The sequence below is a fragment of the Siphateles boraxobius genome, unplaced genomic scaffold, assembly GCF_051911475.1.
Source record: "Siphateles boraxobius isolate OS27281-9 unplaced genomic scaffold, OSU_SipBor_1 66, whole genome shotgun sequence".
Taxonomy (NCBI): Eukaryota; Metazoa; Chordata; class Actinopteri; order Cypriniformes; family Leuciscidae; genus Siphateles; species Siphateles boraxobius.
Genome location: NW_027509193.1, coordinates 22,271,809 through 22,289,149, shown reverse-complemented (window position 1 = coordinate 22,289,149; position 17,341 = coordinate 22,271,809). Strand labels below are relative to the sequence as shown.

At 37.0% G+C, this 17,341-nt stretch overlaps 1 protein-coding gene across 6 annotated transcripts in view; it reads left to right on the top strand.

Moving 5' to 3' along the window:
- Positions 1-12,760, top strand: part of nsfa (N-ethylmaleimide-sensitive factor a) — a 38,557-nt gene extending 25,797 nt beyond the window's left edge. For 2 of the 6 annotated variants that reach the window (XM_077212975.1, XM_077212972.1), the window contains 20 exons: positions 1,580-1,679; positions 2,162-2,201; positions 2,290-2,456; positions 2,546-2,653; positions 2,744-2,819; positions 2,913-3,068; positions 3,248-3,447; positions 4,438-4,603; positions 5,953-6,027; positions 6,125-6,312; positions 6,413-6,508; positions 6,614-6,770; positions 7,590-7,723; positions 7,866-7,932; positions 8,260-8,339; positions 8,492-8,626; positions 8,935-9,048; positions 9,439-9,494; positions 9,662-9,713; positions 11,639-12,760. In XM_077212975.1, the coding sequence (XP_077069090.1) occupies positions 1,580-1,679; positions 2,162-2,201; positions 2,290-2,456; positions 2,546-2,653; positions 2,744-2,819; positions 2,913-3,068; positions 3,248-3,447; positions 4,438-4,603; positions 5,953-6,027; positions 6,125-6,312; positions 6,413-6,508; positions 6,614-6,770; positions 7,590-7,723; positions 7,866-7,932; positions 8,260-8,339; positions 8,492-8,626; positions 8,935-9,048; positions 9,439-9,494; positions 9,662-9,692 (2,146 nt within the window). In that variant the 3' untranslated portion in view covers positions 9,693-9,713; positions 11,639-12,760. The remainder of the gene's footprint in view (positions 1-1,579; positions 1,680-2,161; positions 2,202-2,289; positions 2,457-2,545; positions 2,654-2,743; positions 2,820-2,912; positions 3,069-3,247; positions 3,448-4,437; positions 4,604-5,952; positions 6,028-6,124; positions 6,313-6,412; positions 6,509-6,613; positions 6,771-7,589; positions 7,724-7,865; positions 7,933-8,259; positions 8,340-8,491; positions 8,627-8,934; positions 9,049-9,438; positions 9,495-9,661; positions 9,714-11,638) is intronic. The other 4 variants (XM_077212974.1, XM_077212971.1, XM_077212976.1 and 1 more) reach the window with 2 other exon arrangements.
- Positions 12,761-17,341: the final 4,581 nt, after the last annotated feature.

Sequence of the window (17,341 nt, the reverse complement as noted above, 5' to 3'; positions counted from 1 at the left end):
AATCAGTTCAAAGATAATAGATACAAAACATCAAATGCTCTGGACTAAAGAGAGAAGATGCGAACCTTGACACTATAAAATACATGATGCGAAGTGTTTTGCATACACTTCACATCACGGGCTGGTCTGGGTCACAGAATCGCCACGAGCCTTCTTCAGCATCTCTCTAAATACTCAGACCAAGGCAGAAACCTCTTTTCAAATGTAGTTCATAGTGGGAATTTGCATTAATCACCGTCCCATACATACTGGAGAGTTAACAGTTAACAAGATATCTCTAAACTCTTCACACCTTATTACCTTTTTGGTTTACTTCTGTGGGAATGAGACCTTTGTACCAGTCGCACTGAGACATTTCAAATGATACCAAACATGTATAATACTGTTTGATAATTGTTCATATTAAACCATATAGATTTTGTGTGAATACAGGTAGGGATGGGTGAAGGGAATGATATGTAAATTGGGAGGTGATCAAATCAAGTGTGATCGTGTCTCGAATGTGGATGTTAATATAGCAAGAGAGTTCAAATGTTAATTTCCTTTGTTTTCTCAGAGAGTAGCCCTCTCTTCCAGTTCTTCCAGTTTTTCCAGTCGTACACTCCTAAAAATAAACTCCAGGAGCAAATAATGCCCATTAATAAAAACATTTCTGCCACAGACCCCCCAATTAATTATTGTGGAAACCTTTCAATCTTATGCAACATGAAGCACTCAATATCCTTTTGAGGATTTATCATATTAACACTATAGAGACAGTTTCAAACATGTAATTAATGCTCCAGAAGTAGAGCTGATGGTTTTCTCTAGGCTTCAACTGTGTGTGTCCTTGGAATGCTGAATCAGTCCAGACATTAACTGAGGCTGACAGAGTCTGCCGCAGTGCCTCCTGCTGATGCCTCATGTCCAAGAATATATCACAGCATGATGGGTGATTTGTGTGGGTTTGAGTTGGCATATTGATGTTAATCTGTGATGTGAAATGATGTATACTGTATTTTTGTTGCATATATACTGTGTATATATTGTAGTGAATAGACTCTTTATAATTGTTGTGAAATTGCTGTTTTATTTTGCACCGGCAGTTATAGGGTTAATTCGGTGAGTTCGAAAAAGGTCTGTGTTTTGCAGATTCTGACCCCCTCCAAATTACTACCCCCCTAGTATTGGTAGGTTTAGAATTAGTTGTGGGGGAGGGGTTAGGATTAGGCAATCAGGTACTGACTTCAACGAGGGGGGTAATAGTTTGGCAGGGAGAACATTAACACCGAAGAGGAACGAGCGAGTGAGTTAGGCTGGTGCGTTTGTTGTGCATGCATAAATTGACATGTGACATAACCCTACTAAAAAAAGATGCATTGTCAGTCACACATATAATCCCAAACTAATCTCGGATTATGGTGTCTAAGGATTGGTGCAGTTGTAATCGTGCTGTATTCTTGACTGGAAAACTGCCTTTTTACAGGTTAAAATAATGTTCCCGGATAGAAAGTCACCGTAGTTTTTGTTAAACATCATGTTGTTTGTTTTGTTTTTGACGTTGCTGTAGAAGTTGAATATTTTCTGCATCTCTCTCCAGGCATGTGACTGTGAGGACAACACCAGCCCACAAGTTTGTGTTCACAGTGAAGAGTCACCACTCTGTGCTTCCTGGAACTGTCGCTTTCAGTTTGCCACAGGTGCAGGATTACCGCCAAGATCTTTTACTTGTGATACAAACACAGCAACAAACACTCCAAATACAACATTTTACCCCAAAGAACAACTACCAAAAAAATTTAAAGGAATAGTTAAGCCAAAAATGAAAATTCTGTCATCATTTACTCACGTCACGTCATTACTCATGCCGTTCCACAGCTGTATGACTTTCTTTCTACTGTGGGACATAAAAGAAGATGTTTTGAAGAACACTGGCAACCAACCCTTTGGTGTCCATTGATTTGTATGAACACATTTTTTTTCAGAATATCTTCTATTATGTTCAACAATAGAAAGAAAGTCATACAGGTTTGGAACAACTTGAGGGTGTGTAAATGATGACATAATTTAATTTTTTCTGTGAACTATTCCTTTAAGTACAGACAATCAGATAGTTTGCTTGTATTTTTATGGACCTTTTGCAATTTTATTTTATTCATTCTCTTCTCACTTATTCTTAAAGAGGAAATGGGCAGGCCTGTCCATTGGACAAGAAATCGAAGGTATGTACATTGCTTCATAGGAACATTTGCAACAAATAAACAATGTTTAGATAATCAAGTTATCAAAAACCTTTTTTCCTCATTTCAGTGGCCAACTACAACTTTGACAAATCCAAACAGTGCATTGGTGCCATGACCATTGAGATTGACTTCCTCCAGAAGAAGAGCACCGACTCCAATCCTTATGACTCAGACAAAATGGCTGCTGAGTTTATCCAGCATTTCAACAGTCAGGCTTTCTCTGTGGGGCAGCAGGTCAGAATCGCATCAAAAAAACTGAATAAAGAGAATGATGTTTAATATTATACTTGCTAATTTTTTGTCTTGTGATGTTCCTGTCATAGCTTGTCTTCAGTTTCTGTGATAAACTCTTTGGCCTAGTTATCAAGGATATTGAGGCGATGGACTCCAGCATACTGAAAGGGGAACCAGCATCTGGCAAAAAGCAAAAGGTATTTTCACTTTAATGTCATATAAAAATAAAATTCCAGTAATTTGTATACACAGTTAATTATCATTTGTTTCAACATCTAACTATACAGATTGAGATTGGTCTGTTGATTGGAAACAGTCAAGTGGTCTTTGAAAAATCAGAGAGTTCATCTCTTACTCTAGTCGGTGAGTTTAATCACACTTGAAAATTAGTTTCTTATCATATAAACAGCCTTGTAACTCAGCGCTAAATCTCACTCTTTTCCTCCTGCTCACCAGGCAAGGCCAAGACCAAAGAATCCCGTCAGACGATCATAAACCCTGAATGGAACTTTGAGAAAATGGGCATCGGTGGTCTAGACAGGGAGTTCTCAGATATCTTCCGCAGGGCCTTCGCCTCTCGAGTCTTTCCTCCAGACATCGTGGAGCAGATGGGTATGTGCTGTCTTTACTTTCCATTTTGGTGTTATCTTGTAAAAAGTATCCATTTAGCAGAACAGTCCATTTATTTTGATGTTTGTAATCAGTTATAATAAACACCTTACTCAGATGCATTGATTGATGATAATGTGTTTTGGGGAGTGTCTATTGTAAATGAGTTGTTTACTCTGCAGGTTGTAAGCATGTTAAAGGCATCCTGCTTTTTGGTCCTCCTGGCTGTGGTAAAACACTGATGGCCAGGCAGATCGGTAAGATGCTGAATGCCAGAGAGCCAAAGATAGTCAACGGTCCAGAAATCCTCAACAAGTACGTGGGTGAATCTGAGGCCAACATTAGGAAACTGTTTGCAGATGCTGAGGAGGAACAGAAAAGGGTGAGATGACAAACTGCACTCAAACGCATAGACTTAGCCTTAATTATCCTGTCCTCACCACACAATACATTATTGTACTATAGTGTCTTTGTTACACATGTTACATGTACTTACTGTAGTAATTACAGTAAATTATTCATAATTGCATGTAACCAGAAAATTTACCGGCCAAAACTATTACGTTTCAACTGTTTACGTTCACTTAAGACATAACTACTATGTTTACTATAGGTCACTCGCTTTTTTGACATAATGTGAATGTGTCCGTTCAAGTGCAATAAGACATGAAAGAGAGCCCAGGTTGATATTTGCACACACAGCTTTCTGGGTGTGGTTTCACATGTTTGCGCATAGAACATTTTCCACACAGCATGCGAGTAACGAAATCTCCCTTTCGCGTCTTCTTGTCAAGGTTTAAACTTTTGTGAGGATGAAGCGCTGGCCAGTCAATTGTCCCGAGCTTCGTTCACGTTTGTTCACGTTCATGCATTGTTAGAATTTATAAAAATGCTACCGGCCAACTGGCGAGTGATACTGTTTCATATACGTATTAACGGCAACTCGCATTTGGCACATGGCCAAACCCTAATCATAACCCTATCTCTCTATAGTAAGTACATATTTTTAATCAATATTACTCAGTACATAATTACACTGTAACAAGGACACCTAAAAATAAAGTGAAAGTGACACGTGATGCCATTTGACCTCTGCATTTAACCCATCCAAGTGAGTGCACACACATTAGGAGCAGAGTAGTGAGTAGTGAACACACACACACACTGCAAACGTGGATACACACACCCGGAGCAGCGGGCAGCCTTGAGTGGGGGTTAGGCGCCTTGCTCAAGGACACCTCAGTCATATTCCTGCCAGTACTGGAATCGAACCAGCAACCTTTGGGTCACCAGTCCAACTCTGTTACCATTAGGCCATGACTGCCCGTGTAACCGTATCTTCTCTTTATTATATGTCTGTTTTTGTGCGCAGTTGGGTGCTAACAGTGGTCTACACATCCTCATCTTTGATGAACTGGATGCTATCTGTAAGCAGCGTGGTACAAGTGCCGGCAGCACAGGTGTGCACGACACTGTGGTCAACCAGCTCCTGTCAAAGATCGATGGAGTGGAGCAGCTCAACAACATCCTTGTCATCGGTAAAGATCAGCAACTGTTCTGTTTGCAATATTTAGTTGGAGGTCTATGGAACTCTAAATCTATCATTGCAAAAAATGTTTATAATAATAATGTCATAAACTGCTCTCAGATACGAAATTTAAGGATCCAAATGCAATATTTTATTTAAAAGGGTAATCCACAATCGTGGTTTAAAACAGGCAGAAAGTCATAAACACAGGGTAAGCAGTCCAAACCAAAAGAGGGCAAAGGAACACAGCAGTTAAGATCCACGAGAGACAGGCAAATAGTGTAAATCCGAAAACAGGCAAACAGGGTCAAAACCAAAGGACAGGAAACCACAGGAGTCCTCAGAAATGCAATATGACACACAAGTAATCAACAAGAAAAACTTCAAATGACTACAAAACATGGTGTAGAACAGGACATAACAAAAGTCCTCACAAGACCAGGGGAACACAGGCGGGGATTATGACAAATAATAATAATAATAATAATAAAATTTATATTATTAAAGTTAAAGTTTATGGCAAAACTGATGTGAGTTTTGAAAGAATGTATTGATTACTGTCCAAAAACAATTTATTTAGTTTTATAGTAATTGTTAAATTATTAAACTATTTTAAAATTATTTTAAAAGTTACTTTTACTTTTAAAATATGAATAATAATATTAATAATAATAATAATAATGAAGTTTATTGCAAATCTGATATAAAAGAAATGATTGGATTACTGTCCAAAAAGATGATAATTGACTATAATACTATTTTAAATAATATTAATAATAATAATAAACTATAAGAGTAATTATAACAATTGTTGTCATTGTTATTATTAAAGTTAAAGTTTATGGCAAAGCTAGAGTGAGTTTTGAAGGAAATGATTGATTAGTGGCCAAAGCAATGTATTTAATTTTATAATAACAATAATAAAATGATTATTATTAAAGTTAAAGTTTTATGGCAAAACTAATGTGAATTTTTCCAAGAACTTAAATAAAATATTGATTACAGTCCAATTACAGTCCATTATTCAACCATTTATAATATATATAATAATTATTTTAAAAGGTTTTTAATATTTAATAATAATAATAATACGTTTTATGGCAAATCTAATGTGAGTTTTAATTATATAGTAATAATAATAATTATTGTTGTTATTATTATTATTGGTTCAAATTGATGGCAAAACTGACAATAATAATAGTATTATTATTATTATTATTATTATTATTATTATTATTATTATTAGATTACTGTCAAGCTTTTATGTTAAGCATAATAAAAGTCACTTTTAATCTCTTATATCCTTTTTATCTGTTTGTTTGTTTTCCTCTAACTTTTGCTTTTATCTTTTTCTGGAAGGCATGACTAACAGGCCTGACCTCATAGATGAAGCTTTGATGAGACCTGGCCGATTTGAAGTAAAGATGGAAATTGGTAGGACCTCAAAGACTTGCCCTTTGTTCAAAAATAAACACTTAACACTCTCTCCATCTCTGTTTATTCTCACCTATTTATCTGTCTCATCACTCAGGTTTGCCAGATGAGAAGGGCCGTGTTCAGATCCTGAACATTCACACATCTAAGATGCGAGAGTTTAATCTCCTGGCTTCTGATGTGGATACTAAAGAACTAGCTGCTGAGACCAAGAACTACAGTGGAGCTGAGCTGGAGGGCCTGGTCAGAGCTGCCCAGTCCACTGCCATGAACCGCCACATAAAGGTGCAGAGTACTGTAGAATGGTCTGTGCATGCCTTATCAGGGATATGTTTTCACAATTCCTCATTTGAAAGCTCTAAACTCATGTTAATCTCTATTCCAGGCCACGTCTACTGTAGAGGTGGACATGGAGCGAGCAGAAAAGCTACAGGTCACTCGAACAGATTTCATGGCTTCCTTGAATAACGACATCAAACCTGTGAGTATCTGCCGTGTTGAACAATTGTGTTTTCAAGAGCAGAATGATTTCAGTGTTCAGAGAATCGTACGTTGTAGCTGAATTTGTCGTTTTATCCCTTGTTAGGCTTTTGGCACTAACCAGGAAGATTATTCCTGTTACATCATGAACGGCATCATTAAGTGGGGTGATCCGGTGAGCCGAGTGCTGGAGGACGGAGAGCTGCTGGTGCAGCAGACTAAAAACAGTGACCGCACCCCACTGGTGTCTATGCTTCTTGAGGGTGAGGTTGTTCTCATAACTTTTATGCTAACATTACAAAAATGTTAATTTTTGAGAGTTTAAGAGTTTAATTCCCAGCCCGATGTCCTTTGTCAATCCTGTATCCCTCTGTCCTGTATACTGTCCAAAGAAGGCCAAAAATATATATAAAAAAGAAAGAAAGTTTTGTTCTAACATTTATATAACCTTTTCAAAATGTTAGTGAAATTAGGGGGGGCACTTCCTATTAGGTGGGATAACCTCTGTATTTTACCCAGCTGTAGACTATTTCAGTCTATTCAGACTATAGAGTGCAACCGTTGGATTCCGGAAATAAAAACTCCATCGATTTTCTCCATAAGGAAATTGATTTTGAACGATAACATAAACCTTCAAAGACAGACCTACGGTGAGCTATGAGGTTGTTAATCCATGGTATTAATCCATTATTTCAGCTTATTTTTTAAAGTAATTGTGTTAAGCAGTGGAATTTCTGGTGAAAAACTACATTACACATGATGCTGTACAGAAAATTAGACCAATCAGAGAGTCGAAAAAAGCAACATGCTCCCAAATTGCTCTTTAGCTCCGCCCACTCCCATGAAGCACAGCGAGTCGATCTCCCTACGCTCTCAGAATACTGACATTTTTTGTATATATATATGCATATTTTTTTGAACTTAAAATATTTTGTTTTTATACATATAATATGTAAATGAGTATTTTTATATTTAGTATCCACTATTTAAAAATCCCTATGGGAAAAGTCAATGAAAAAAATACTTCTGGATACTTCTGCTGCACACTATTGAGTCCTGACACATCCTGTTTTTGGCCTCAGGGCCTCCTCATAGTGGAAAGACAGCGTTGGCCGCCAAAATCTCAGAGGACTCGGAGTTCCCATTCATTAAGATCTGCTCTCCAGACAAGATGATTGGCTTCTCAGAGATCGCCAAATGCCAGGCAATCAAGAAGGTTAGTGGTAACGTGCTTATAAATTGTAATATAATATAATAAAAATATATAATGTATTCACATGAATTCTAAAATGGCAAAGTTGTTGCATTGCCCACAAAAATGCTCAAATTGTTAATTTTTGTTAAACATTTATTCTCAGGTCTTTGACGATGCTTACAAGTCTCAGCTCAGCTGTATTGTGGTTGATGACATTGAGCGTCTGTTGGGTTAGACTTTTTTATTTAAATTAGTTGATTCTGTTTGCTTAAACTAGGGCTCTTCAGCAGGGGAAACTGCTAGTTATTGTTTCATTTTGATCTCATTTTTGTGGAGAAATAAAAAAGAACATATGTGTTAAACAAATAAACATAAACATTAAACATTTTTTTTTCCTTCCAACATAATACACAAGTATGATTATGTGTATTTATGTGGTGAATTGCTGAAGACCCCTGGTTTTAAAAATTTGTTGTTGCTTGTTGGAATGACTTTTAATGTTATTACATTATTGCACACTACTAACGGTATACTATCATTCATGTGTGGTGAAACAGATTACGTGCCGATTGGTCCTCGATTCTCCAACCTGGTTCTTCAGGCCCTGTTGGTTTTGCTGAAGAAGACTCCACCTAAAGTAAATTCTGATGTTTTCATATAGGGGTCATTTATGTGCATTTGCAAATGTGTATCACTCTTTTTTTCTGTCTTTGAATGCATTTTTCCATGTACCGCGCGCTTGTTAGATTACGGGCATAACACTTCTGGTGTTCTTCTTTTCATCTGAAGGGCCGTAAGCTGCTGATCATCGGTACCACCAGCCGTAAAGATGTGCTGCAGGAGATGGAGATGCTGGATGCGTTCAGCACCACCATCCATGTGCAAAATATCTCCAGTGGCGACCATCTGGTTGAAGCCTTAGAGGTGAGACAGAGCGGATGCAGAGGAAAAGTGCTATATATATATATAAATAAATAAAAATTACAGCAAAAATAATAGTATATATATAATAGAATAAATTATTATTTAAATAAATACTATTGAGATACATAAAAGCAAGAGACTAGGCTGTTATTTCAGTATTCTAATTGATTTATTTAATGCTGTTTCAGCATCAGCCAGTTGGGGGTGCTATTTAACCACACTGCAAAAATGATGGCACAATGTTCCTACTGCATTTACTTGCATAAAATTTTATCATCATACTTACCTATTTTTCTGTTGTTTACAAGCTCCTGGGCAGCTTCACAGATGCTGAGAGAACCACCATTGCCCAGCATGTGAAAGGAAAAAGAGTTTGGATTGGCGTTAAAAAGCTTCTCATGCTTATTGAGATGTCTCTGCAGGTAACTGTGCTGTTGTTTACCCAAGACCGACGCGAGACAAAGTCTGTAAATACTATTATGAAGCATTAAGAGTCACCCAAACCCTTTAAATCTTTAGAATTTATTTCTACTAGAAGCCATCAACCTTGCAACTTTGCTTTGTTGATTTATCTCTTCATGTTGCCGGAGGTGTGGACTAGAAATTTAATGAGCTCAAGCAGTTTCCTACTGTCTAAATAATTCATAATAATTATTTTTATAACTGTTTCGTGCACAGAAGGATCACACACTACATCTAAACTTCTGTCTAGCAATCTCATGAGCTCACTTCATCTCGTGACTGACACATGCAGAGAACCAAAGCGAAAATGAAAGTTTATTTATAGCACGTTGTGTTTACTCTCTTCTCAGATGGATCAGGCGTATAGAGTCAGCAAGTTCCTCTCTCTGCTGAAAGATGAGGGAGCGTGAGTATTTACCACTACAATAATAAGTTTCATATTTGTCCCAACGATGTCTTCTAAAAGCAGTATTGCCACAGACTCACTGGATCACAAACCTGATGTTGAGTTACACCGTTTTTTTCCCCGTTTTTTTTTTCTCTCTTCACAAATTTGATTTTGTTAATTAACAGGCTGGATGAAAACAATCACATCCGAATTTAACTTTCCCCATGAAAACTGATGGTAAGGTGTTATGGTATCTAAGTGTGTTGTACTTAGAGCCATCAGAGTAGTTGCTTTGAAATATCTTTATCCTTGCTTTTACCCTTAAGATACAGAACCTAAAAAACAGTTTCCTGTAGCAACTCTATACAAGCTAGAACCTGAATTCCTGTGTTCCTCTGCTTTTTTAAAAACATTTTTTATCTGCTTTAAACATTAACACGTTACAGTTTAAAAGTTTGGGGTCAGTAAGATTTTATTTTTTTAAATAAATTAATACTTTTATTCAGCAAGGATGCATTATATTGATCAGAAGTGACAGTAAAGACATGTACAATGTTAAAAAAGATTTATATTTTAAATAAATGCTGTTCTTTTGAATTTTTTATTTAACAAAAGAATCCTGAAAAATCACAACAAATCACACAAATATTAAGCAGCACAACTGCTTGATGGACTAATGATGGTGAAAATTCAGCTTTGCATCAAAGGAGAATGAGAATGAGAATGAGAAAGAATGAGAATGAGAAAGTTATTTTACATAATGTTATTTCACAATATTAATGTTTTACTGTATTTTTTTATCAAATAATTGCAGCTTTGGTGTGCCTAAGAGACTTCTTTTAAAAACATTGTAAAATCTTACCGACCCCAAACTTTTGAATGGTTGTGATTATATGTTATACCTCACAATTAAGTAGGCAGTTATAAGATTACCATACATGCATTTTGTTATATGTGTAAGCTAGTGTTTCTTCCTGTCCAGCGCCTGTAGATGTCAGACCTTTCCAATGTGAATCATCGCAGTGATTCATTCTGAAATTCAACATGAAATTCTGAAAACTCATTTACATCTAGAATCTGACACATTTTTAGTTGAAACAGGATATTCAAGAAAAGAAAAGGGAAGAAGAAAAAAATAATTTAACACGTGTTAAAATAATTTGCACATTATACAATTATTTCTGTGGTTTGAGTTTTTATTAAGGCCAGTTTTCATATGTTGATTAATTAAAATGTTTGTTTCATTAACTAAAAATTGCAGTGTAACGGTCAGAGTAAGATAGCCGAAAATAAATGAATATGACAGGATATTGATATTGACTAATATTTTAATTAAAGGCCTAAAACATTTAAGCTACTTAAAAAATACTTTACTGAAACAAACCAGAAATTACTAAAAATGAACACTGAATAGTGGGAAGTGGGCATTATATACCAGAATAGAGCGAGACAGTTAAAGTGGAGAAGGAAATATTTTCTTCTGCATTATGATGTGTAGCAGACTGTATGGCATGAGACAGGACTTGGTTCTATCCTGTTGTTTGCATTATGAGATGTGGGCATAATTCCACTCGAAATTGAATCCAAGCTTGCAGTTGATTGTAAGAAAGTGGCGCTGTTTGAGTGGAAGAAATGATTGGAGAAGTCTGGCATACATCACCAGAGAGAAGTCTGTTGTTTCACCCAAAGATCGAGATCAATAGACCTAACATGAATAAAATAAAATAAAAAGAAAGTGTGGATTTTGATTACATACCGACTTTTAAGAATAGAAATGGAAAAAGTATGCGTTAAAGTTTTTCATTTATAACAGTGTGCCCCAATCATGCACAATAATAGCAATAGTGATAGCAACTTTATTTATATAGCACAATTAAAAATACACAAGTTGACCAATGTGCTTTACAATGTCACAGAAAAAATAAGAGAAAAAGCATCACATGGCCAACACATATTATAAAATTATCACTGATTAAAAGCTATTGAATAATAAGAGTAGGAATGTGCATTAAGAAAGAAAGGGTTAATTCTGAATTCATGTTGACTTTATTTCTTAGTAAACCAGTCAATATTGGTAATGATTGACTTTCAGATGGCAGCCATCAAAGTCACAGAGTCTGTGTGCCAGAGCTTGTCTGTAAATTTGGACTGTGCCCAAACAGGGGTCTGAGGTGAAACCCAAAACCAACCGGCATACAGTACTCGCTCCCACAGAGTAAACACTCAGCAGCGCCTCATGCTCCATCCTTCTCTCTGCAGAGATCGTGGTTTCTACGAGTAACAGAAGACAGGAGAGCGGGACGCTTGCTGTTTCTTTTAAAAGGAGGCACTTGATGCCCTCTGCATGTTCCCTTGGCAACTACAAGCAAACTCCACCAAAACGACACCCTCCCAATACTGATAACTGGACGGTGATCACACAGCCGTCCCCTCATACCAAACCAATATCAAATATAGTCTTGTGCTTTGTGTAATATTTCTGTACGCTGATTGTTTATTAAATATCCGTTTCAATCTACCCAAAGCCATGAAGATGTAAAAAATCGGATAAAAAATGTATATATGCTGCTGGTTGCAGAACATATCTAGTGAATCTATATCATGCAACGTGTGAATCTTTAAGTAGGACATAAGAAAGCTGTTTGTGTGTGTATATAGTGAAGATGAGCCGTGCTGTTCGTAGTGTGCATACGCAGAACCCTTCCTTTGTGTTTGTGTTGTGTTAACACAAGAAAACAACATATAGATCACAGTGTTATTTGATATTGTACAGGTTCATAATATGACAGTTTCATTTGTTTCATTTGTTTGGTTTTTAAGTTACTGTGTCAGAGCTGGTAATATTTAGTAAGTATATGTAAACTTCTCGACTGTATGTACTGTATGTGCGTACTAGTGTTCGAGAAGTCGGCACTTTTTTTTAGATCAACCTTGATTTCAGTTCTACAGTAGATTGATAATCTGTTGTGGTCACTACATGAGTGTCTGTTGGTGTGTGTGTGAGTGAGTGAGTGAGTGAGTGAGTGAGTGTATTAATGAATAAGAGTGAACTAGTTTGTGTGGCTGTATTGATCGGTGTAAGTATAATGTGTGTAGATATTGTTTTTGAAATTACTATTCATGAATATATTGTTTTACGTATTTATTTTGCCTGCCCAGTCATTCATATTTATGTGACCAGTGTTCAATGTCCAGAGCTCTTTGATCTGTTATGACTATTGGAGATGTACGGCCAGATGCAAAATGTGTTACTGCAATAAAAAAATAACAGGCTGCCAGTAAAAGTTTACTCCTTTTTATGCTGTTGAATATTCCTTCCATTGCTGTGCTATAGCCACAACAACAGTGATTTGCAGTGTTATTAGTACTTTATTAGTATTTTAATAATACATTTAAATAAATATTAAAAGGTTAGTTCACCAAAAATGAAAATGATCCCATAAATTCATTTTTTTCTTTTAATAATTTTTGTTTTTATTGAGAACATGTATCGTTTTGGAATTGAGAACATAACATCTGGTATCAAAGGTTTAAAACAAGGATTTTTGTCATAATTATGGAAGAAATACTGGAAATATTTATCTACTGTACAGCGGTCAGTTCTAGTCTTCTCATTTGATTCCAGCAGCAAGGAGACTTTTCACAGTTTGTATTATTCAATGACTCTGTTTCATCATACACCAGTAGGTGGCAGCAAATCACTTTTTCATGCATGAGGGATTGAATCAATCCCCCGATTTATTTCAATCTTCGGGATTTCTTTCTTCTGTTGAACACAGGAAAAGATATTTTGGAGAATGTCGGTAACCAAACAGTTGACGGTAGCCATAGACTTCCATAGTAGGAAAAATATGCTATTGAAGTCAATGGCTAACGTCAGCTGTCTGGTTACCAACATTCTTCAAAATATCATTTTTTGTGTTCAACAAAAGAAAGAAACTCATACAGGTTTAGATCAACATGAGTAAATTATGAAACATCATTTCATTTTTGGGTAAACAATCCCCTTTAAGTCTATCTCTATATTTTGCTACGTTGAGCTTTCCTTCAACTCCCGCAATCTCTGTCATTGAAAAACACGTGCACATCATGATGCTGCTACACCACACTTTACTGCTGGGATGATATTGTGCAGGTGATGAGCAGCGCCTGATTTCCTCCATACATGATGTTTGGAACTGAGGTTCATCAGACCGGAGAATATTGTTTCTCACAGAAACTCCTTAGTGGTTTTTTTTTTGGAAATTCCAAGTGGGTTTTCATGTGTCTTCACTGAGGAGAGAGTTGAGTCTGGCCTCTCTGCCATAAAGCCCAGATCAGTGGAGTGTTGGGGTGATGTTTGTCCTGTAAGTTTTTCCTGTCTTCATATATGATCATGAAGCTCAACCATCAGCTTCTTAGTCACAACTCTAACCGAGGCCCTTCTCCATCTATTGCTCAGTTTGAACAGCTCTAAGAGTCCTGGTTGTTCCAAACTTCTTCCATTAAAGAGTATGGAAGCTACATGTTTCTGTGAACCTTCAATACAGCAGATTTTTTTGTAGTCTTCCCCAGATCTTTGTCTTAATGCAACCTTGTCTTTGAGCTCTACAAGCAGGTAGCTAAAGCAGTTTTATCAGCGATACCAAAATTGTTTCAGATTTCTATAGCTGTTATCAGCTACCTCTGTAGAGTAAATCTTGAATGTTCATTAGTGTTAACCACATGTAAACCTTGCGTAATTAAAGACTAGGTTGAGATTAGGAGTTAAGGATTGAACATGTGAGAACAAGACCAAAGACAGATGCATGCACATAGTTGAATCGCTGTACTCCTGATATACAAATCTCATGTTGTTTGTGTCTGAAGGTCTTCGAACCTCCATCAGAGTTTCAAAATGAAGTGTGGGCACATTATTATCTAGCTGATTCGAGCAATATGAGGAAAAACATTCAGCTTTATAAGCATGAGCAAAAGAATAGCATGTATAATGAAAGAACAGAACAAGTATTTTAAAAACAAGCAAGCATTTCTAAAGTTATAATATGGGGGTGAAATATTTGCTGTCCATGTACAAGAGATTCATTTTTTTCAATAGAATTGGGAGAACGTGTAAAGGCTGTCCTTGATTTAATGTCTACTTCAACAATTAAATTTCACTTCAAGTACAAATGTGTATTTAAGTGTTTTTTTATATACCACTGTGTAACTCTTATATGTGGTATTTTTATTTTTTAAAGAAAAGGTTTTATTTCAAGCTCTCTGGAATGCTCGATTCTAATTGGTCAATCGCAACATTCAGTGGTCAAATATTTTCTAATATTTTCATGGTCTGCTGATCAGTATCTCAGCCGCGTAACTGCAACCGGCACTACTTTCTTGCATCATACCATGCACTCGTGCTCTTTTGTTTCATACAAACGCAACTGCCATCTTTAGTCTCAGTTAATTTATTTAATGTGACCTCAGAGGACTTAAGTAAACTGTTTCGTAAATTGTAATGGATTATTTTAAAAAATAAAAAAACTTAAATGTGTATTGAATTTAGTTTATTTTAAGAAAATGACCGGCTGCCATGATATACATTACATAACATCATTAGAACTAGCTTCTCACAATTAAGGAGAGCAAAACATCATCACTTCTTTGCAGATATTAATATTAATGGAAATCATATTTTTGACAGGAAGAAATGGAAATATAGCCTTGTTACAATGGCAAAGTTCTGAAGCATGCAGATGACTACAACGCGCGCGCGCGCGCACACACACACACACACACACACACACACACACACACACACACACACACACACACACCGCCCTCTTCAGAAGTGTGTCTAACACTTTCATGTGCCTGTGCCCTTGCCCTGCGGTGATGACTTTGATATGTGCTTTTATTGGATCAGTGGGAATAGGATTTCGCATGGTTATTATGACAGAGACCTCCCCATTTCTCTGATCCACACTCCAGTCCTCTTCTTCTGCATAATCCCCACATGTTCTACTTCAGCCTTCATTTCCCTGCTGGTGGGAGGCCCAGAGAAACATTGAGAATGTTGTCTTCAGCACCCAGTTCACTACCAGATCAGGTCAGATATGAGCACTTCATTGTAACTAATCGGTTGTTCACCTTATGTTTGTCATAGTCATAAATTAAATAAATCTATAATCTCTTCACTATTCTTTAAGATTTGGAAATGACTTGACTGAGATTTGAGAAGCAACCACTGATGCAACCCAGTAAATCACAGTTGGGGCTAATACGAATATTTATTAGGCCTTGTTGGGTTTTCATTGTTGTCTAATGAGGCTTTATGCCAAAATCATTCCTAAATGTCATGTTATTTTATTTCTGCATCATGTTTTGCAGAACAGTCAGACATACAGCTCCTGCACTACTAAACAGCTCATTTTATGCACTATAAACTGAATGAGTGTTGCCTTATTGTTCCTTCACAATCAGGCACTAAGTAAAGTCACTCTCCAAAACTTTCAGCCTCTCGGGTTCTTTCTGGTGGAATGAGCTGACTAACATCCTCAACCTGATTTGCTGAGAACATCACATCTTTCAGGAAGCAGCTGACACACCTCTTCTGCAGGCACTTAAAGGTCCCATATTGTCAAAACTGAAATGTCCTGGGTTTTTTCATGATAACAGAGGTCTAGGGGCTATGTAACTACCATATAAGTTTCAAAACAGTCAATCCACAGACAAATGCACACAGCCTGTATAAAGTAGCTGTGCCTTTTCACGAGCCGTTGTGACTTCCGTAAAAATCTGATGTCAGAACTACTCAGTCACCGCCTTCAGTCACCACCCCGAACACTGGCCACCGTCCGCCCTCCTTTTGCCCAACCCCAGACAACATCGTTACTGAGCAACAACAACACGGACACATGTGGAAAAACGCTGTTCAGTCGATGGATGTCAGGAAACTACATCATTGCACAGGCAACAACATTAATATAAGCTACCAGTGGCTAATGTTTATTTATTCTGAAATACCACAGCAATTCAGTTCAACCTTAACCGTCTGTTCTGCACATTTCACAAGTGACTGCTTCATCAATCAGGTACAGTTCAATGTTTTTCAAAGAGTACTCAAAGATGCTGCAGTCCCTATACATTGTTAGATCCGTACTCAAATTCGCAACCCGTAAATAAACTTCTAACACATTTTATCTTACATTATGGAGCCAGCATAATTTGAAATTATAGCTAGTTTGTAAACGGATACAAATTGATGCTGACGTGTTGTTTTGTACAGTCTATGGTTGCCACAAGCTTTGATAGAATATCTGTTGGAAACAAGACAAAAACAAAAGACAAATGTATTGTTTACCTAAGTTACAGACACAGTTGGTATCTGTTGTTTTTATTGAGTTAAAGACGGTGAAATTGACTTCACTCAGTCTCTGTGTCTTTTGTTTTTCTAACAGAAACTAACGTTTAGTGTAACTTGCATGGGTAACGTTATTTTAGCCTAACATTCTGAAACATCCGCGTTTGAGGAGGTGGTTGTTTGCCTCCTGTCGTCGCCGATTCGGGGTCTGAGTCCAGCTCGAACATATAAGGCCGGATAACATTTCCCTTAGCAATGTCCATCATTACAGGTGTTTTATTTGCCTTAATTGTGAACAACACCAAGCCACAGCAGGCTACAGTGAAAAGTACAGGTAGATAGAACACCTTCTAGGCATTGCTGCCGGTCACACCTCCTCCGGTGCCCACGGGTCACCTGCAGGGTCATCAGCCAGGTACCAACATTCACCAACGTTTCACTCCTTTAATCCTGGGATGTCTCCTGGTGGCGGAGCAGTGACAGGGACGTCTCCCTATCACCCGCTGCAGCTGATAGCTGTATTACTATCTTTCCTCCTCAG